We start from the raw sequence: 18,009 nt of genomic DNA, 5'->3' as shown, positions 1-18,009 counted from the left end.
CTATATCAGTATATGACATTGCCATTCACTTAGTTACTCAGCCTCAAAATATGTTAACCTAATTTCCTAATTCTCTTACTACACCCTCATCCATCAGCAAGTTTTTTGCCTTTACCTCCAAAACATGTTCCAAATATGATAACTATTTTGTTTCTACTATTACCACCAATCTAGTCCAAGTCACTGTCAGCTCTTATATGGTTTATTATAATATTTAGTCTCGTTGTTTTCATTCTTTCTCTGTATAATTCATTTCCTATGCAGCAGCCAATGCTATTCATATAAAACATCAATTGGCTCATGACATTACTCTTCCAGGGCTTTCCTTTACACTTGAATAAAACCCAAACTCTTAACTCAGGCGTAAAGAGCCTAAATAGCCTATTTATTTACCTAATCTTCTACCACTCTCACCCTTGCCCCTGGTTTTATTGCTTTTCTCCTAACTCGTCCAACTCATCACCACCTAGGTGTTCTCTTTGCTTAGAATGTTCTTCCCAGTTTTCTCATGTCTGACTCCTTTTTATTATTCAGCTCTCTTATCATTTTATGGGATACCCCTTTGGAGAGGCTGTCCCTGACCAGTGTTTAACATGCTACAGTAAAATTATAGAGTATTTATTATAATTTACATGTATTATAGAATTTAATAGTTTTAGGATTGGTTGAGACTTTATAGAACATATCTGGTCCAATTAACTACCCAGAACAAAAATCACTTCTGTTATCTTTCTTCAACCACTGTTCAAATATGTCACCCATCATCTTGATTTTAATAATTTTTGTTTCAAAAATAACACAGTACTTTTTCCATGTAGGATTTCCGGGAAAAAAATACAGATCATATGCGCCCAGACATTGTAGCTCTTCTGAGAAGTAGCAAGAATGCATTTATCTCTGGGATGATTGGAATTGATCCTGTAGCTGTTTTCCGATGGGCAGTTCTCCGAGCTTTTTTCAGAGCTATGGTTGCTTTCAGGGAGGCCGGGAAAAGACACATTCACAGAAAAACTGGTAAGCTATAGTTACTCTACCTTCTTCTTTTACTTTATATTTCTCTACTACCTCACAAGAAGTAGAGTCATAATGATAATTTTTATTTTGTTCTGTTTTCTTACCATACCCTAGCATCATGTTTCAGATCTAATGAGTGATTAAATGTGCATATGTTATATATGTATAACTATGTGTTGGTACATTTTTATTAATAAATACTGATAGGAATAATGAGTGTAAAACACTAGGTATTTAGTAGGCAGTTAGTAAGTCATCAGTATATTCTTGAACAAAATTGAATTCATATGATCATTTAATGATTTAGAATTTAATCTTGATACTTTTCTCTGTTTCTTCCTATGCCATACTTTTTACTACAAGTGAAACATAATTTAATGTGAAAGTATAAATTAGAAGAAATAAAAATTGGGATGGAGGTAGTATAATATAGTGGAAAGATTCCTACTTCTGTAATTACTCCAGTGTCATCTCTTCTTTTGACTAATTTTGTGACTATGCGCAGTTTTTCTTTCCATAAAAGAGAGTTAATACATTATGAGGATAAAGTCAGATAATATATGTAAAACATCTGTTTATAAAATGTTCATTTCTTTTCCTCTTACCCTTAACTCAATTAATTGGATTTTACTTTGAAATTTAGAAATGGAATCCTAGCATTCTGGGAGGCCGAGGCAGGAAGCTCGATCAAGGTCAGGAGTTCGAAACCAGCCAGAGCAAGAGTGAGACCCTGTCTCTACTAAAATAGAAAGAAATTAATTGGCCAACTAAAAATATATGGAGAAAAAATTAGCCGGGCATGGTGGCATATGCCTGTAGTCCCAGCTACTCAGGAGGCTGAGGCAGAAAGATTGCTGAGCCCAGGAGTTTGAGGTTGCTGTGAGCCAGGCTGATGTGACGCCATGGCACTCTAATCTGGGCAACAGAGTGAGACTCTGTCTCAGGAAAAAAAAAAAAAAAAAAAAAAAAAAGAAATGGATAAAGCAGGATACTTTTTCTATGTGCCGCTGCCTTAAATCATAAAATCTCTCATCTCACATCCTATGGAAAGGCAACCTCATAAGCACTTTTGGCCTGCTGGAAACCATACTGTTGTTTGCTGTAGCTCTAGTCCTGGGTTGGCTGTTGCTGGATAGTGAGGATTTTCTGATATAAATATGCAGTTGAGATTTATGCCCTGCAGTAGACGTGTGAAGGACTTCACCTGTGCTTTCAGGACTCCCAGACTGACTTATGTGGCTTTTTAGGATATATATTAGCAGTAAAACTTTAAATCCAACTTTTAAAATATTTGAAATGAATAAATATATTTGGAAGATTATATTTCTAAAATGAAAGACAAAATAATTGAACTTAGTTTCTGTTTTTAGATTGTAATGTATGTGAATTGGTCTTTGTAGATAGGGAGAATTATAGTTTATTGGAGAAATAAAAGGACTATCTCAAACCTGCTTTGCCTTTTTTTTTTTTCTTTTTTTTGGTGACAAAGTCTCGCTTTGCTGCCCAGGCTAGAGTGAGTGCTGTGGCATCAGCCTAGCTCACAGCAACCTCCATCTCCTGGGCTCAAGCGATCCTACTGCCTCAGCCTCCCGAGTAGCTGGGACTACATGCATGCGCCACCATGCCTGGCTAATTTTTTGTATATATATTTTTAGTTGATCAATTAATTTCTTTCTATTTTTGGTAGAGACGGGGTCTCACTCATGCTGGTTTGAGCCACCATGCCTGGCTGCTTTGCCTTTTAAAAATGATTTTTAAGGGGTTATCTTTATTAAAAGCTTTAAGGAAAGTTTTTTTTTTTTTTTTTAGAGTGCTTGCTTATTTATTATGACAAACTTTTTTTTTTAAATTTTGGACAAGATCTTGTTCTGTCACCCAGGTTAGAGTTATAAACTGCCTAGCCGAGTGTTGGTGTGCCTCAACTCACATATGTTGACCCTTGACCAAGCCTGGGAGACTTAATCGGTTTTAGACATGTAAGGATAGCTCTGTCCAATCATTAGCTGACCACTAAGATAGCTAAGCAGAAACTGTGATGGTCATGTGTGACAAACAATATAATGTTTACAGAATTAGTTCAGGAATTAAAAAAAAAAAAAAAAAAAAAAACTACAAGAAACAGCGACAACAGCAAACCCTGGAGATGAGGGAGAATCTGATTTCCAGAGTTACCATGTTACATTCTTTAACACAATTACATTTTGTTTAACACAAAATTATGAGATATAGTAAGAAATAAAAAAATATGACCTGTACAGAGTGGAAAAGAAAAAACCCCAAACATGAAAAACTGTCCCTTGTGAAATCCAGATGTTGAACTTACTGAAGACTTTAAGCTATTTTAAATATGTTTAAATACCTAAATACAACCATGTCTGAGGAACTAAAGCAAAATATGGAATATCAATAAAGAGATAAAAATTACATAAGTATTTAAATATTTATGTTAATGCATAGTTAAATTGCAAAGATAGTATAAATGTGTCTTTTACATTTTATAATTCTTTATTTCCCGCTTATATGATTTGAAAGTAAGTACAATTATTGAAGTGAAAAATTCACTAGAGGAATTTAACAGCAGATTTGGAGAGGCAGAAGAAAGAATCAGTGAACTTGAAGACAGATCAATTGATATTATCCAGCTTGAAGAACAGAAAGAAAAAAGAATGAAGAAAAGTGAACAGAGCCTCAAAGATCTGTTGGACACCATCAAGCATACCAAGGGCAGAAACAGTATTTAAAGAGATAATGGCCATAAACTCCTAAATTTGGTTAAAGAAAATTAATCTACACATCCAAGAAGCTCAGTAGACTGAGCTTCGGGGAGGCTCAAGGAGGGTTGATTTAAACAAATCCAAACTTAGATACATCATAATTAAACTATCCAAACACAGAGAATATTGAAAGTGGGCAAGAGAAAAGCAATTCATCATGTACAAAGGATTTTCAATAAGATTAACAGTTGATTTATGATCAGAAACCATTGGGACTAGAAAGTTTTAGGATGACATTTGAAGTGCTGTAAAGAAAAAAAGATTGCCAATTAAGAAGTCTGTATTCAACATAACTATCTTTCAGAATGATGGTGAAATTAAGACATTCCCAGTTAAATAAATCCTGAGTGATTTATTACTAGCAGACCTGCCCCACAAGAAATACCAAAATGAGTTCTTACGGTTGAAATGAAAGCATACTAGACAATAACTTGAATGTATTTAATATGTGAAGAAAGAGAGAGCACCAAAACTGGCAACTACAAAAAGGCAGTACAAATGTATTTTTTATACTTTCTACCTCTTTTTTTCCTCCAATCTGATTTGAAAGACAATTGTATAAAGCAGTAATTTTAATTCTTTGTTGATGGCCATGCTGTTTTTTTTTTTTTTTTTTTTTTTGAGACAGAGTCTCACTTTGTTGTCCAGGCTAGAGTGAGTGCCGTGGCGTCAGCCTAGCTCACAGCAACCTCAAACTCCTGGGCTCCAGTGATCCTTCTGCCTCAGCCTCCCGAGTAGCTGGGACTACAGGCATGTGCCACTATGCCCGGCTAATTTTTATATATATGTATATCAGTTGGCCAATTAATTTCTTTCTGTTTATAGTAGAGACGGGGTCTCGCTCTTGCTCAGGCTGGTTTTGAACTCCTGACCTTGAGCAATCCGCCCGCCTCGGCCTCCCAAGAGCTAGGATTACAGGCGTGAGCCACAGCGCCCGGCCTGGCCATGCTGTTTTTAAAGATGTAGTTTATATGACAATAGTAGCATAAAGGAGTAAGGAGGGAATTGAGCTATATAGGAATGTTTTTATGTACTATTGAAATTAAGTTGTTTTTTAGTCCAGTCTACATTGCTGTAAATTGTTAATTATAATTACCTTGTTAATGATTAAGAAAATATCTAAACCATAATCAAAATAGTATAGAAAGTATCTATTCAATATGATGGAAGGCAGAAATAAAAGAATAGAGGAATAAAAATGTCCTAATATGTGGAAATTAAACAACATACTTCCAAATAACCAATATTCAAGAAATCACAAGGGATATTAGAAAATACTTTGAGATGAATTAAGGCAAAAACAAACAATACACCAAAACTTATGAGATGCAGATAAAGCAATGTTTAGGGGGAAATTTGACCTTTAAATACCTGTATTAAAAAAAGAAGAAATATTGGCCGAGTGTGGTGGCTCACACCTGTAATCCTAGCACTCTGAGAGGCTGAGGTGGGCGGATCGCTCAAGGTCAGGAGTTCCAAACCAGCCTGAGCAAGAACGAGATTCGTCTCTACTAAAAATAGAAAGAAATTAATTGGCCAACTAAAAGTATATAGAAAAAATTAGCCGGGCATGGTGGCGCATGCCTGTAGTCCCAGCTACTCAGGAGGCTGAGTCAGTAGGATCGCTTGAGCCCAGGAGTTTGAGGTTGCTGTGAGCTAGATTGATGTCACAGCACTTTAGACTGGGCAACAGAGTGAGACTCTGACTCAAAAAAAAAAAAAGAAGAAGAAGAAATATCTTAAAGAATCTAGACAAAAGAGTAAACTAAACCCCAAGGAAGCAGAAATAAGGATGTAATAAAGAATAGATTGGAAACAAATGAAGTAAAGAGTAAAAAAAAACCAATAAAACCAAAAGTTGGTTCTCTGAAAAGATAAACAAAATTGACAGACCTTGAACTAGACTTACCAGGAAATAGACTCAAATCACTGATTTCAGTAATAGAATGTAGTGTTTGTAATGAAGTGATGAAAATAAAAAAGGATTTTAATACTACGAATAGTTATATGTCAATAAAATTATAATCTAGTTTAAATAGAAAAATTCCAAGATAGATACAAATAACAAATACCAATTCCAGAAGAAATAGAAAACCTGAATAGGCCTGCAGCAAAGAAAGAAATATAATTAGTAATAATAAAAACTCCCTACAAGGAAAAGCTAAAGACCAGTGAATTCACTGATTAATTCTTCCAAGTACTTAAAGAAGGATTAACACTAATCTTTCATAGACTTTCCAAAAAACAGAATATGTGGGAATACTTTTCATCTCATCCTATTATGTCAGTGTTAACTCTATACCACATAAGACATCACAAGAAAATAATATCACAAATATCCTGTTGAATAAAGATATAAAAATCTTCAATAAAATACTAGCAAACTGAATCTAGCAACAGATAAGAAGATGTCAATACACCATGACTTATTGGAATTTACCCAGAATGCTGGTTTGTTCAACTTAGAATAATCAGTGAATATAATAAACTATATTAATAGAACAAAAGACAAAAACCACATGATCCTGGAAAAAAGCATTTGACAAAAGCTGACACTCATAAGAACACTGAAAAAACTAGATGGAAGGGGACTTTCTCAACCTGATGAGGGAAACTATGAAAAACCCAAAGCTTACATCATACTTAATGGTGAAAGATCAGGAATAAGGCAAAGATGTCTGCTTTCACCTCTTCTATTCAGCATTGTCTTTAAGGTGCTGACCAGGGCAATTCAGCAAGTAAAAGAAATAAAGACATCCAAATTTGAAAGAAAGAAACAGTATTGGCCACAGCTGACAAGCTGACATGACATATAGAATATCCTAAGGAATCCACAAAAATCCATAAGGCTAATAAATGAGGTCAGCAAGGTTGCAGGGCATAAGATTAATATGCAAAAATTAGTTTTATTTCTATACTGTAGCAGTGAACAACCTGAAAATGAAATTAAGTTGGTGCTCCATTTACGAGAATACCAACAAGAATAAAATACTTGTGAATAAACTTAACAAAGGAGTTGCAAGACTTCGTACACTGAAAACCACAAAACACCATTGTCTAAACTTAAAGAATACCTGAATAAATGGAAAGACATCCTGTTTTAATGCATTGGAAGATTTAATATAATTAAGATGGCAGTATACCCCAACTTGATCTACAGATTCAGCACAGTCCCTATCAAAACTTTAGCTGCCTTTGTGCAGAAATCAACAACCTGGTCCTAAAATTGATATGGTGAAGGATCTGGAAATGTAAGAACACATTTGGAGAGCTCAAACTTCTCAATTTGGATTAGGCAGTGGATTCTTCTATGTGGAACCAAAAGAACAAGCAACCAAAGGAAAAAATTGGGTAAATTGGATTTCATCAATTTAAAAAATTTTGTGCTTCAAATGTCATTATAAAAAAAGTGAAATTATAATCCACAGTATATTAGAAAATATTTATAAATTATGCATCTGATAAATAACTGGTGTTTAGAGTATATACAGAACTCTTTTTACTCAGTAACAAAAAACTAATAAACCAATTAAAAATGGACAATGGATCTGAAAAGACATTTCTCCGAGGAGATATGCAAATGGCCAGTAAACACACTAAAATGTGCTCAATATTGTTTACCATAAGGTAAATGCAAATGGAAATAATAATGAGATATAGTTTTATGTCTAGTAGGATGGCTATGATAAAAAATACAGGTAATAACAAATTTTGGTGAGTCTCATATGCTACCGATGGTTATGTAAAATGGGGTAGCCACTTTGTAAAACAACCTGGCAGTTCCTCAAAAAGTTAAATACATGGTAACATTTGATCTAGCAATTCTACTGCTAGGTATATACCCCAAAGAATTGAAAACAGATGTCCAAATAAAAACTTGTAGTTGCATGTTCTTAGCAACTTTACTTATAATGGCCAGCAGGTTGTAACAACCCAAATGTTTACCAGCTAATAAATGGATAAATAAAATGTGGTATAGCGGGGGAGGATCAAGATGGCAGATGAGAAACACCGCCAGACAGAGTGTCTCTGCAGAAAAGACAGATGCTAGCAGAAATTAGAAAAAAGAAGCAAGAAGATGAGCATACAGCGGATGAGGGCCGGAAGGAGGGGTACCTGAGACCCCGGGAGACTCCACGGGAGGAGGCTGCGGAGGAGAACTGGAAGCTGAGACCGCCGAAGCAGCCCGGAGACCAGCGGGAAGGGTAGGTGGCTTTGCCGTTTCCCCTCCCCTGCATTTGGGACTGCTTGTGGCCTCCCTAGCGGGTGGAGAGACCTGCGGACAGCAGCCCAGAGACGGCCACCGCCAGATAGCGGTGAGCCTGTAGCGGACGCGGCACCAGGCTCCCAACTCCCTCCGGGCACCTCCGTGTGCACAGACCTGAGCCGCGTGGCAGGCGCCATATTGCCTCCTTCTCCCCTCCGCCGACCCTACCCGTGGCTGCCCAGAGAGACAATACATCCACCAGCTGGAGGCACTTCCAGGGAACAGGACCTTCCCTTTTGGGACCCTACAGCTGACTAAGGGGAACGCAGACTGTGAGCTCTCTACCCACCAGCCCTCCCAGGTGCTGCTGCCACGGTGATCCCAGGAGAACGGTGCCAACTGAGAGTCTGAGAGACATAGACCCAGCTTGGGCTCCCTGTGGGTGAATTGGGCCTGGAACTCCTCTCCCTGGTGGGGATACAGTTTGATCTCTGGGACCCAGAGGTCATACCTGCAGACCAGATCCCGTGCACCGAGGTCTAGCATTGCCCGGGGCACAGAAGGGATATATGTGAACAGCCTACTGAGGTGTGTGTGCCTTCAGGGACAGATCAGCGTCCTAGAGGGCAACCGTCCTCCAAAAAGGAGGCCGTGTGCCCAGCCCAGGTGGCGTTCCTGTGCAGAGAACCTCCCCGCCGGCATCACAGTCCGGGGAGGCCTGGTGGCGTGTGGTCTGGCCTGCTGGCAGAGGCCCAGAAGTAGCTGCAGAGTTGGGGACGGTGGAAAGAAGCGAGACCCGCTCCAGACTGCAGGTCTCAGACAGCCCCACCCCCACACGCAGACTCTCTGGCTGAGCGGGACCATTCCAGCCCCTCACTGTCAGCTTTTCCTAGAAGCAGAGAACAGAACTTTGACCCCTGCTAAGGGCATTGGTGGTGCCTGAGGGCAAGCTTACACAACCCAGCTCCACCCAGAACAAGAGCTTATAACAGGACACAAAAACAACAGCATAGCCTGTTCCTCCAAGCAAGCGCCACCTACTGACAGGGACGGCATCCTGCACAGCCTTTTCACGGCACCCACTGACTCATTATACAGGGAGTGGTCGAACCTCACCCACAAACACCACCTAACGGCTCAGAAACTAAACAAGGCATGTGAATACCCAAACAAAAACCTAAAGGAAAGAAACAACAACTGATCGACATGGGAAGAAATCAGCAAAGGAACTCAGGAAATATGAAGAACCAAACAGAAAACACACCCCCAAAGAGGAGCACCAGCCCCCTAGAAACGGACACCAACCAAAATCAGGCAACCAAAATGACAGACCAGGAATTTCATATGTGGATCATAAGAACACTCACCGACCTGCAACAACAACTCAATAACCAACACAAAGAAACCACAAAAAGCCTCCAGGACCTACAACAAAAGTTCACTAAAGAAATAGACACAATGAAGAAAAGATTAACTGAACTCCTGGAAATGAAGAATCAATTCAAGGAACTACAAAATACAGTGGAAAGTCTCAAGAACAGGGTACATCAAACAGAAGAAAGAATCTCAGAGATTGAAGATAACATCCTCCAACTAAATAAAACCGTCACAGAGATAGAGCAGAGAAACAACAGAAAAGAGCAAAGCCTACAAGAGATGTGGGATTATGTGAAGAAACCTAATGTGAGGGTCATAGGGTTACCAGAAGGGGAAGAAGACAATACTCAAGGGTTGGACAAGCTATTTGAAGATATAATAGAGGAAAATTTCCCAGGCTTGCTAAAAATCTCAATATACAAGTTCAAGAAGCTCAGAGGACCCCTGGGTGATTCAATGCAAACAGGAAGACGTCACGACATGCAGTCATCAGACTGACCAAAATATCAACTAAAGAGGCCATTTTAAGAGCTGTAAGACGAAAGAAGCAAGTGGCATACAAGGGAAAGCCAATTCGAATAACACCAGACTTCTCTAATGAGACTTTACAAGCAAAGAGAGACTGGGGCCCCATTCTCACTCTTCTGCAACAAAATAATGCCCAGCCTAGAATCTTATTCCCTGCAAAACTAAGCTTCCTATATGAAGGAGAAATAAAGACATTCTCAGACAAGCAAAGTCTCAGAGAATTCACCAAGACAAGACCAGCCCTACAAGAAGTACTCAAAACAATGTTATGCACGGAACACCATAATAAAAACTCATGAATATAAAAACAACCAAAACCCAAAGATTAAAGGCCAGATAATACAATGGATCAAGAGAGAAATCAAAGCAACAACATCCAACCCAGCAGAATGAACAGTAATATACCTTACCTATCAGTTCTCTCAATAAATGTGAATGGCTTTAATTCTCTACTCAAGAGACATAGGCTGGCTGAATGGATAAGAAAATACAGGCCAAGTATATGCTGACTTCAGGAAACACATCTAACCTGCAAGGATGCATATAGACTAAAAGTAAAAGGGTGGAGATCAGTATTCCAGGCAAGTGGAAGCCAAAAGAAGGCTGGTGTGGCAGTTCTAATTTCAGATGATTTAGTTTTTAAACCAACAAAAGTAGTGAAAGACAAAGAGGGTCATTATATAATGGTGAAGGGCACAGTTCAACAAGAAGAGATAACAATTTTAAATATATATGCACCCAACTTAGGTGCACCCAGTTTCATAAAGCAAACCTTACTGGATCTAAACAAATGGATTAATAGCAACTCCATAATCACCGGAGATTTCAACACCCCACTGACGGCACAAGACAGATCCTCCAAACAGAAAATTAATAAAGAAATAATGGACTTAAACAAAACCCTGAAACAATTGAGTCTGACTGACATCTACAGGACATTATACCCAAAATCCACTGAATATACGTTCTTCTCATCAGCTCATGGGACATTCTCTAAGATTGACCATATCCTAGGACACAAAGTAAATCTCAAGAAATTTAAAAAAATAGATATCATACCCTGTATCCTCTCAGATCACAGTGGAATAAAAGTAGAAGTCAACCCTAATAGAAACTCACATTTCTACACAAAAACATAGAAATTAACCTCCTACTAAATGATTACTTCATAAATGAAGAAATCAAGATGGAAATAAAAAAATTCTATGAAGAAAACGACAATGGAGAGACAAGTTATCAACTCCTCTGGGACACAGCTAAAGCAGTTCTGAGAGGAAAGTTTATCTCCATAAATGCCTATAACCAAAAGACAAAGAGATCACAAATAGACAATCTAATGAAACGACTCAAAGAGCTGGAAAAAAGAAGAACAGACCAACCCCAAACCCAGCAGAAGAAATGAAATCAACAAGATCAAATCAGAACCAAATGAACTTGAAAACAGGGAAGCTATTCAGGAGATTAATAAAACAAAAAGTTGGTTCTTTGAAAAAATAAACAAAATTGACACACCATTGGCTAAGCTAACGAAAAGCAGAAAAGAGAAATCTGTAATAAGCTCCATCAGGAACAAAAAAGGAGATATCACAACTGATCCCAAAGAGATACAAGATGTAATTTATGAATACTACAAAAATCTTTATGCACACAAACTGGAAAATGTGGAGGAAATGGACAAATTTCTAGGAATACACAGCTTCCCTAGGCTCAACCAGGAAGAAATAGATTCCCTGAACAGACCAACCTCAACAGCTGAAATAGAAACAGCAATTAAAAATCTCCCTAAAAAGAAAAGTCCCGGTCCAGATGGTTTCACACCCGAATTTTACCACACTTACAAAGAAGAACTAGTACCTATCTTGCAGAAACTATTCCACAACATCGAGAAGAACGGAAACCTCCCCGACACCTTTTATGAAGCGAATATTACTCTGATACCAAAACCGGGAAAGGATGCAACAAAAAAAGAAAACTACAGACCCAATATCCCTAATGAATATCGATGCAAAAATTTTCAACAAAATCTTAGCTAACCGAATCCAGACGCTTATCAAAAAAATAATCCATCACGACCAAATGGGCTTCATCCCAGGGATGCAGGGATGGTTCAACATACGTAAATCTATAAATGCAATTCACCACATAAACAGAAGCAAAAACAAAGACCACATGATTCTTTCAATAGAGGCAGAAAAAGCTTTTGACAAAATTCAACACCCTTTCATGATACGAACACTTAAGAAAACAGGCATGGAAGGCACATACCTAATAATGATACAAGCCATATATGACAGACCCATTGCCAACATCATACTGAATGGGGAAAAATTGAAATCGTTCCCACTTAGAACTGGAACCAGACAAGGCTGCCCACTATCTCCACTTCTGTTCAACATAGTGCTGAAAGTCTTGGCTGCAGCAATCAGACAGGAAAATGGAATTAAAGGTATCCAAATAGGGGCAGAAGAGATCAAACTTTCACTGTTTGCTGATGATATATTATATCTAGAAAACCCCAAAGATTCAACCAAGGAACTCCTGGAACTGATCAATGAATTTAGTAAAGTCTCAGGATACAAAATCAATACATAGAAATCAGAGGCATTCATATACGCCAACAACAATCAAATTGAGAACCAAATCAAAGACTCAATTCCCTTCACAATAGCAACAAAGAAATTAAAGTACCTAGGAATATACTTAACCAAGGAGGTAAAAGACCTCTACAGGGAGAACTATGAAACACTGAGGAAAGAAATAGGAGAGGATGTAAACATCCATTTCCATGGTATGCAAATCCATACCATGCTCGTTGATCGGCAGACTCAACATCATCAAAATGTCTATACTACCCAAACTGATCTACAGATTCAATGCAATACCTATTAAAATCCCATCAGCATTCTTCACAGATATAGAAAAAATAATTTTACGCTTCGTATGGAACCAAAGAAGACCCCGAATATCAAAAGGAATTCTAGGCAACAAAAACAAAATGGGAGGCATTAATATGCCAGATATCAAACTATACTACATAGCTGTAGTAATTAAATCAATCTGGTATTGGCACAAAAACAGGAATATTGACCAGTGGAACAGATGTCAGAATCCTGATATAAAACCATCCTCATATAGCCATCTAATCTTTGACAAAGCAGACAAAAACATACGCTGGGGAAAAGAATCCCTTTTCAATAAATGGTGCTGGGAAAACTGGATAGCCACCTATAGAAGGCTAAAACAGGACCCACACCTTTCACCTCTCACAAAAATCAATTCACACTGGATAAGAGACTTAAACCTACGGTATGAAACTATTAGAATTCTAGAGGAAAAAGTTGGAAACACTCTTAGACATCGGCCTAGGCAAAGAGTTTATGAAGAAGTCCCCAAAGGCAATCACAGCAGCAACAAAAATAAATAAATGGGACATGATCAAACTACAAAGCTTCTGCACAGCCAAAGAAATAGTCATGAAAGTAAACTGACAACCTACAGAATGGGAGAAAATTTTCGCATCCTATGCATCCGATAAGGTACTGATAACTAGAATATACTTAGAACTCACGAAAATCAGCAAGAAAAAAATCAAATAACCCTATTAAAAAGTGGGCAAAGGACTTGAACAGAAACTTTTCTAATGAAGACAGAAGTGTGGCCAACAAACATATGAAAAAATGCTCAACATCTCTAATCATCAGGGAAATGCAAATCAAAACCACAGTGACATATCACTTAACTCCAGTTAGAATGGCCTTTATCAAAAAGTCTCCAAACAATAAATGCTGGTGTGGATGCGGAGTGAGAAGAACACTCTTACATTGCTGGTGGGACTGCAAACTAGTTCAACCTCTGTGGAAAGCAATATGGAGATACCTTAAAGCGATACAAGTGAATCTACCATTTGATCCAGCAATCCCATTGCTGGGCATCTACCCAAAAGATCCAATGACAGTCTACAAAAAAGACACCTGCACTGGAATGTTTATAACAGCACAATTTATAATTGCAAGGCTGTGGAAACAGCCCAAGTGCCCATCAATCCAAGAATGGATTAATAAAATGTGGTATATGTATACCATGGAGTACTATTCAGCTTTAAGAAACAATGGTGATATAGTACATCTTATATTTTCCTGGTTAGAGCTGTAACCCATGCTACTAAGTGAAGTATCCCAAGAATGGAAAAACAAGCACCACATATACTCACCAGCAAATTGGTATTAACTAAAAAGCACCTAATTGGTCACAGAGGTACTACAGTAATAGGGTATTGGGCAGGTGGGAGTCGGGAGGGGGGGCGGGTATATACATATATAATGAGTGAGATGTGCACCATCTGGGGGATGGTCATGCTGGAGACTCAGACTTGTGGGGGGAGGGGGCAAAATGGGCATTTATTGAAACCTTAAAATCTGTACCCCCATAATATGCTGAAATAAAAAAAAAATTTAAAAAAAATGTGGTATAGCCATACAAAACCGAATGTTATTTGTCCATAGAAAGGAACGATATCCTGGTACATGCTGCAACGTGAATGAACCTTGAAAGTATTGTGCTATGTGAAAGAAATATTACTTCCATATTTGTAATATCAAATCAAACAGTATATTCACAGAATATTGGATATTACAAAATGGAATATTGTATGATTCCATTGATGTGAATTTTCTTAAAATAAGCAAATTTGTAGAGGCAGAACTTAGTTTAGCTCTTGCAGAGCTAGAGGGTGGAAGTGTGGCTAAGAGACGGGGTAGTAGTAGAGAGTATGGTGCATCTTTTTGATCTGATCAAAATGTTCTAAAATTGATTGTGGTGATAGTTATATAGCTTTGTGAATTATACCAAAAACCATTGAATTTTACACTTTAAGTCAGTAAATTGTTTAGTATGTGAATTATATTTCAATAAATTATTAAAATAATTTTATTTCAGTAAAACTGTCACATAACAAGAGAATGTTTATAGTGCCTTTATTCATAATAGCTCCATTTGTCTATCAGTTGAAGAATGGATAACCAAATTGTGATATACTTCTACCATGTAATGTTACTCAGCAATAAAAAGGAACTACTGATACCCTTAATGAATGAGTCACAAAAGGTACTGAGCACAAGAGCGAGATATGAAAGAGTACATTATGTATTACTTCATTTAGTTTAAGAACAGGTAATATATAGTAACAAATCAGAACTTGATTGATTCTGTTGGGGCCAAGGGTAGTATCGATGAGAAAAATGGATAAAATAACTTGCTCGGATATATCTTGATTCAGGATTAAATGGATGTAAACATTTGTTTAAACTCATTACTATTTGTGAAATATAGCTTTAAAAAATGGCCCTATGGCCTGGGGGCTGGTGTTATAGAAACTGTTACAGGGACAGAGACATGGCTTCAGGTCTGAATGATACATTGGAGATGGGACTGAGTTTTTGTTATATGGTCCAGAAGCTTCAAAGAGCTTGAACTTTTCTGTCACTGAAAGGATAAATGAAAAATTCTGTCTTATGGCCTTGCATAAAGAAATAAAGGTAGTACTAGCAATGTGTTAGGTCTTAGATAAGGTTTAAGAAAAAGTTACCTTAAAAAAATCAATGCCCCATATCTGCACCATGCATTTATATGAGATCTGAATTTATACTATGTGTTTGGTGCATAATCTCAAACTAAGAAATTATCACCCAAACTAGACCAGGTACTAGCATAAGCAAATGCTAAATAAGCATATTTTAAGAGTTGATATGACTCCTTAGAAAATAACCCCCAGTGAAAATATAAACCATCCTAGGAAACCAAACCATCTTGACCAAGTGTTGGTAATACAACAAACAAAAGGAATATATATCACTGTAAGATTTAGATATAGCATTATAGTCTGGAAAATGATATTCAAGATAGTTAAAAGAGTGAAAAGAAGGCATAGAAATAAGCGTGAAAGAACAAAACAGAAGGTTTTTTGTTTGTTTGTTTGTTTGTTTTTTTGAGACAAAGTCTCACTGTGTTATCTAGGCTAGAGTACTGTGGTGTCAGCCTAGCTCACAGCAACCTCAAACTCCTGGTCTCAAGCAATCCTACTGCCTCAGCCTCCTGAGTAGGGGACTGCAGGCACATGCCACCATGACCGGCTAATTTTTTTCTATTTTTGTTGTTTGGCTAATTTCTATTTATAGTCGAGATGGAGTCTTGCTCTTGCTCAGGCTGGTCTTGAACTCCTGAGCTCAAGCAGTCCTCCTGCCTTGGCCTCCCAGAGTGCTAGGATTACAGGCGTGAGCCACCGTGCCTGGCCAAGACAGAGTTTTAAAAGCAAAGCTAGGCATGATTATGAGACAGAAAGCAGTCACAAATACAAAAGTACCCATATCTAGGTCACGCTGCCACAATTTATTAGATCAAATAGGAAATAGTACAGTGGCTGTAGTAATGTGGAATGATTCCTTAAAACCCTACATAACAATTTAGTATACTTTTATATCCTGAGCTTTTACATAGAACATTTTAATATATAATATTCTTGAATTATTTTTGACTAGCAGATTATCAACTAGCTATTGAAGGACCTGATATTTTGGTGATAACTACTTCTTCTTTTTTTGGAAACAGGCTTAGTCTGTCGTCCCAGCTAGGGTGCAGTGGCATTATAGCTCATTGCAACCTGCAACTCCTGGGTTCAAGCGATCCTCCTGCCTCAGCCTCCCAGAGAGCTAGGATTATAGGCATGAGCCACCATGCCTAGCCATGATAACTTCTTAAATTTACAATTTGGATGGAGTCTGAATAGCACTCACAATATTTTCTATTTCCAGCTGATCCCCTCAACTGACTGCCCAACCAAGTGTAGGCTAGTCTGATGCTTAAGCATTCTTTCTCCATGCAGCCCCCAAAGGGGGAATTCCTGATAATAATGAAAATAGAGTATTTTTTGCTAAGGTATTTTTTGAGTAAGAAATGATGGTAAACTTGTATATACTACTGTTTTTGAAACATTGAACATTTGCGACTATTGATTCTCCATATTGGGTAAATAATACAGTATTTCATTAGATACTTTTTATTATTACATATGAAAAAATATTTCAAATTCATTTTATTTTTTAAAAGTCTTCTATTTCTATGTATAGTGTTATACGATTTATGACATTATAATAGTCCCTCTCCTTTGGTGTATACAGATGCCTTCTCTAGACATAGAAATCAAGTTTAGGGAATTAGTGTGAGGCTGAAACATGCTCCACAAACTTCTTTGAATTATAGTGCTTTGTTTAACTTTTAAAATGATTCTGCCCTGAGAATTATTAATAGATTGCTCCCTTGTATCTCATTCCTATTTATACAGTAAAATGCACTACTGGAACTTTTAGTTCATTGTTAATGTGTTGCTTGATTTGCCTCTATTATTAAACTATGCACTTTTGTTTTTTAAAGGCAAACTTACTTAAATTTGAACATTATGCCCTAACTCTAGGGGTGATCTCTGAATAAATGGTATACAACTCCCCCCCAAAACCTGGAAATCCTATATTCTCTTTTAAATCTATTTATTGCTAATTGTGGTTTTCACCCCTGCACCTCCTTTATTGCTCGAGTGACTCACTGTTTAAATAGTACTAATCTGGGGCTTTGATTTTTACTTGAATATGCTCACTTCCTTTTTCACTGGTAGCTGATCTCTGTCTCACTTGCCTAAGAAATGGTGGTGAGGTACAGATTCTCCAGCTTTGTTTTCAAATTTATAAATACAGAAGTGCTGCTGGGTTTTCCTGCTCTCTATGGTGCTTTTCTTCACACTTTCATCATTGACACACTTGGAAATCCTACAAGTGTGATTAATTACAGGATTTGTGAAAGAATTGTTTAACTTTGGAGAAATCGTTTTGGGTATTTTTCTCTCTAAGGTTTCATCAGTGTTCCTTGCAGTGTTGCCAGCTATCTGCTAGGATATGATAAAAAATGAGTCTGTTTTTAAAAAAATAACTAAATCATACAAGTTGTTTTTGAAATTTCCCTAGTATTTTAATTAGAAATTTTTTGTGTGGTGTTAACTCATAATACTTTGAATACTGAAAAGGACATGTTGAATATCTGAAAATGATGTTTATTTTTTCCTAT

The 18,009-nt window shown here is 37.4% G+C and overlaps 1 protein-coding gene across 11 annotated transcripts in view; it reads left to right on the top strand.

Moving 5' to 3' along the window:
• The window catches only part of MYO9A (myosin IXA), a 257,752-nt gene that overhangs the window by 117,189 nt on the left and 122,554 nt on the right, over window positions 1–18,009 (top strand). For all 11 annotated transcript variants that reach the window (XM_076004523.1, XM_076004524.1, XM_012768294.3 and 8 more), the window contains one exon: window positions 819–1,014. In XM_076004523.1, coding sequence (XP_075860638.1) covers window positions 819–1,014 — 196 coding nt within the window. The remainder of the gene's footprint in view (window positions 1–818; window positions 1,015–18,009) is intronic.

The sequence above is a fragment of the Microcebus murinus genome, chromosome 6 (assembly GCF_040939455.1).
Source record: "Microcebus murinus isolate Inina chromosome 6, M.murinus_Inina_mat1.0, whole genome shotgun sequence".
Classification (NCBI taxonomy): Eukaryota; Metazoa; Chordata; class Mammalia; order Primates; family Cheirogaleidae; genus Microcebus; species Microcebus murinus.
The sequence above is the reverse complement of the archived record's forward strand: the minus strand, read 5'-3'. Positions and strand labels throughout refer to the sequence as shown.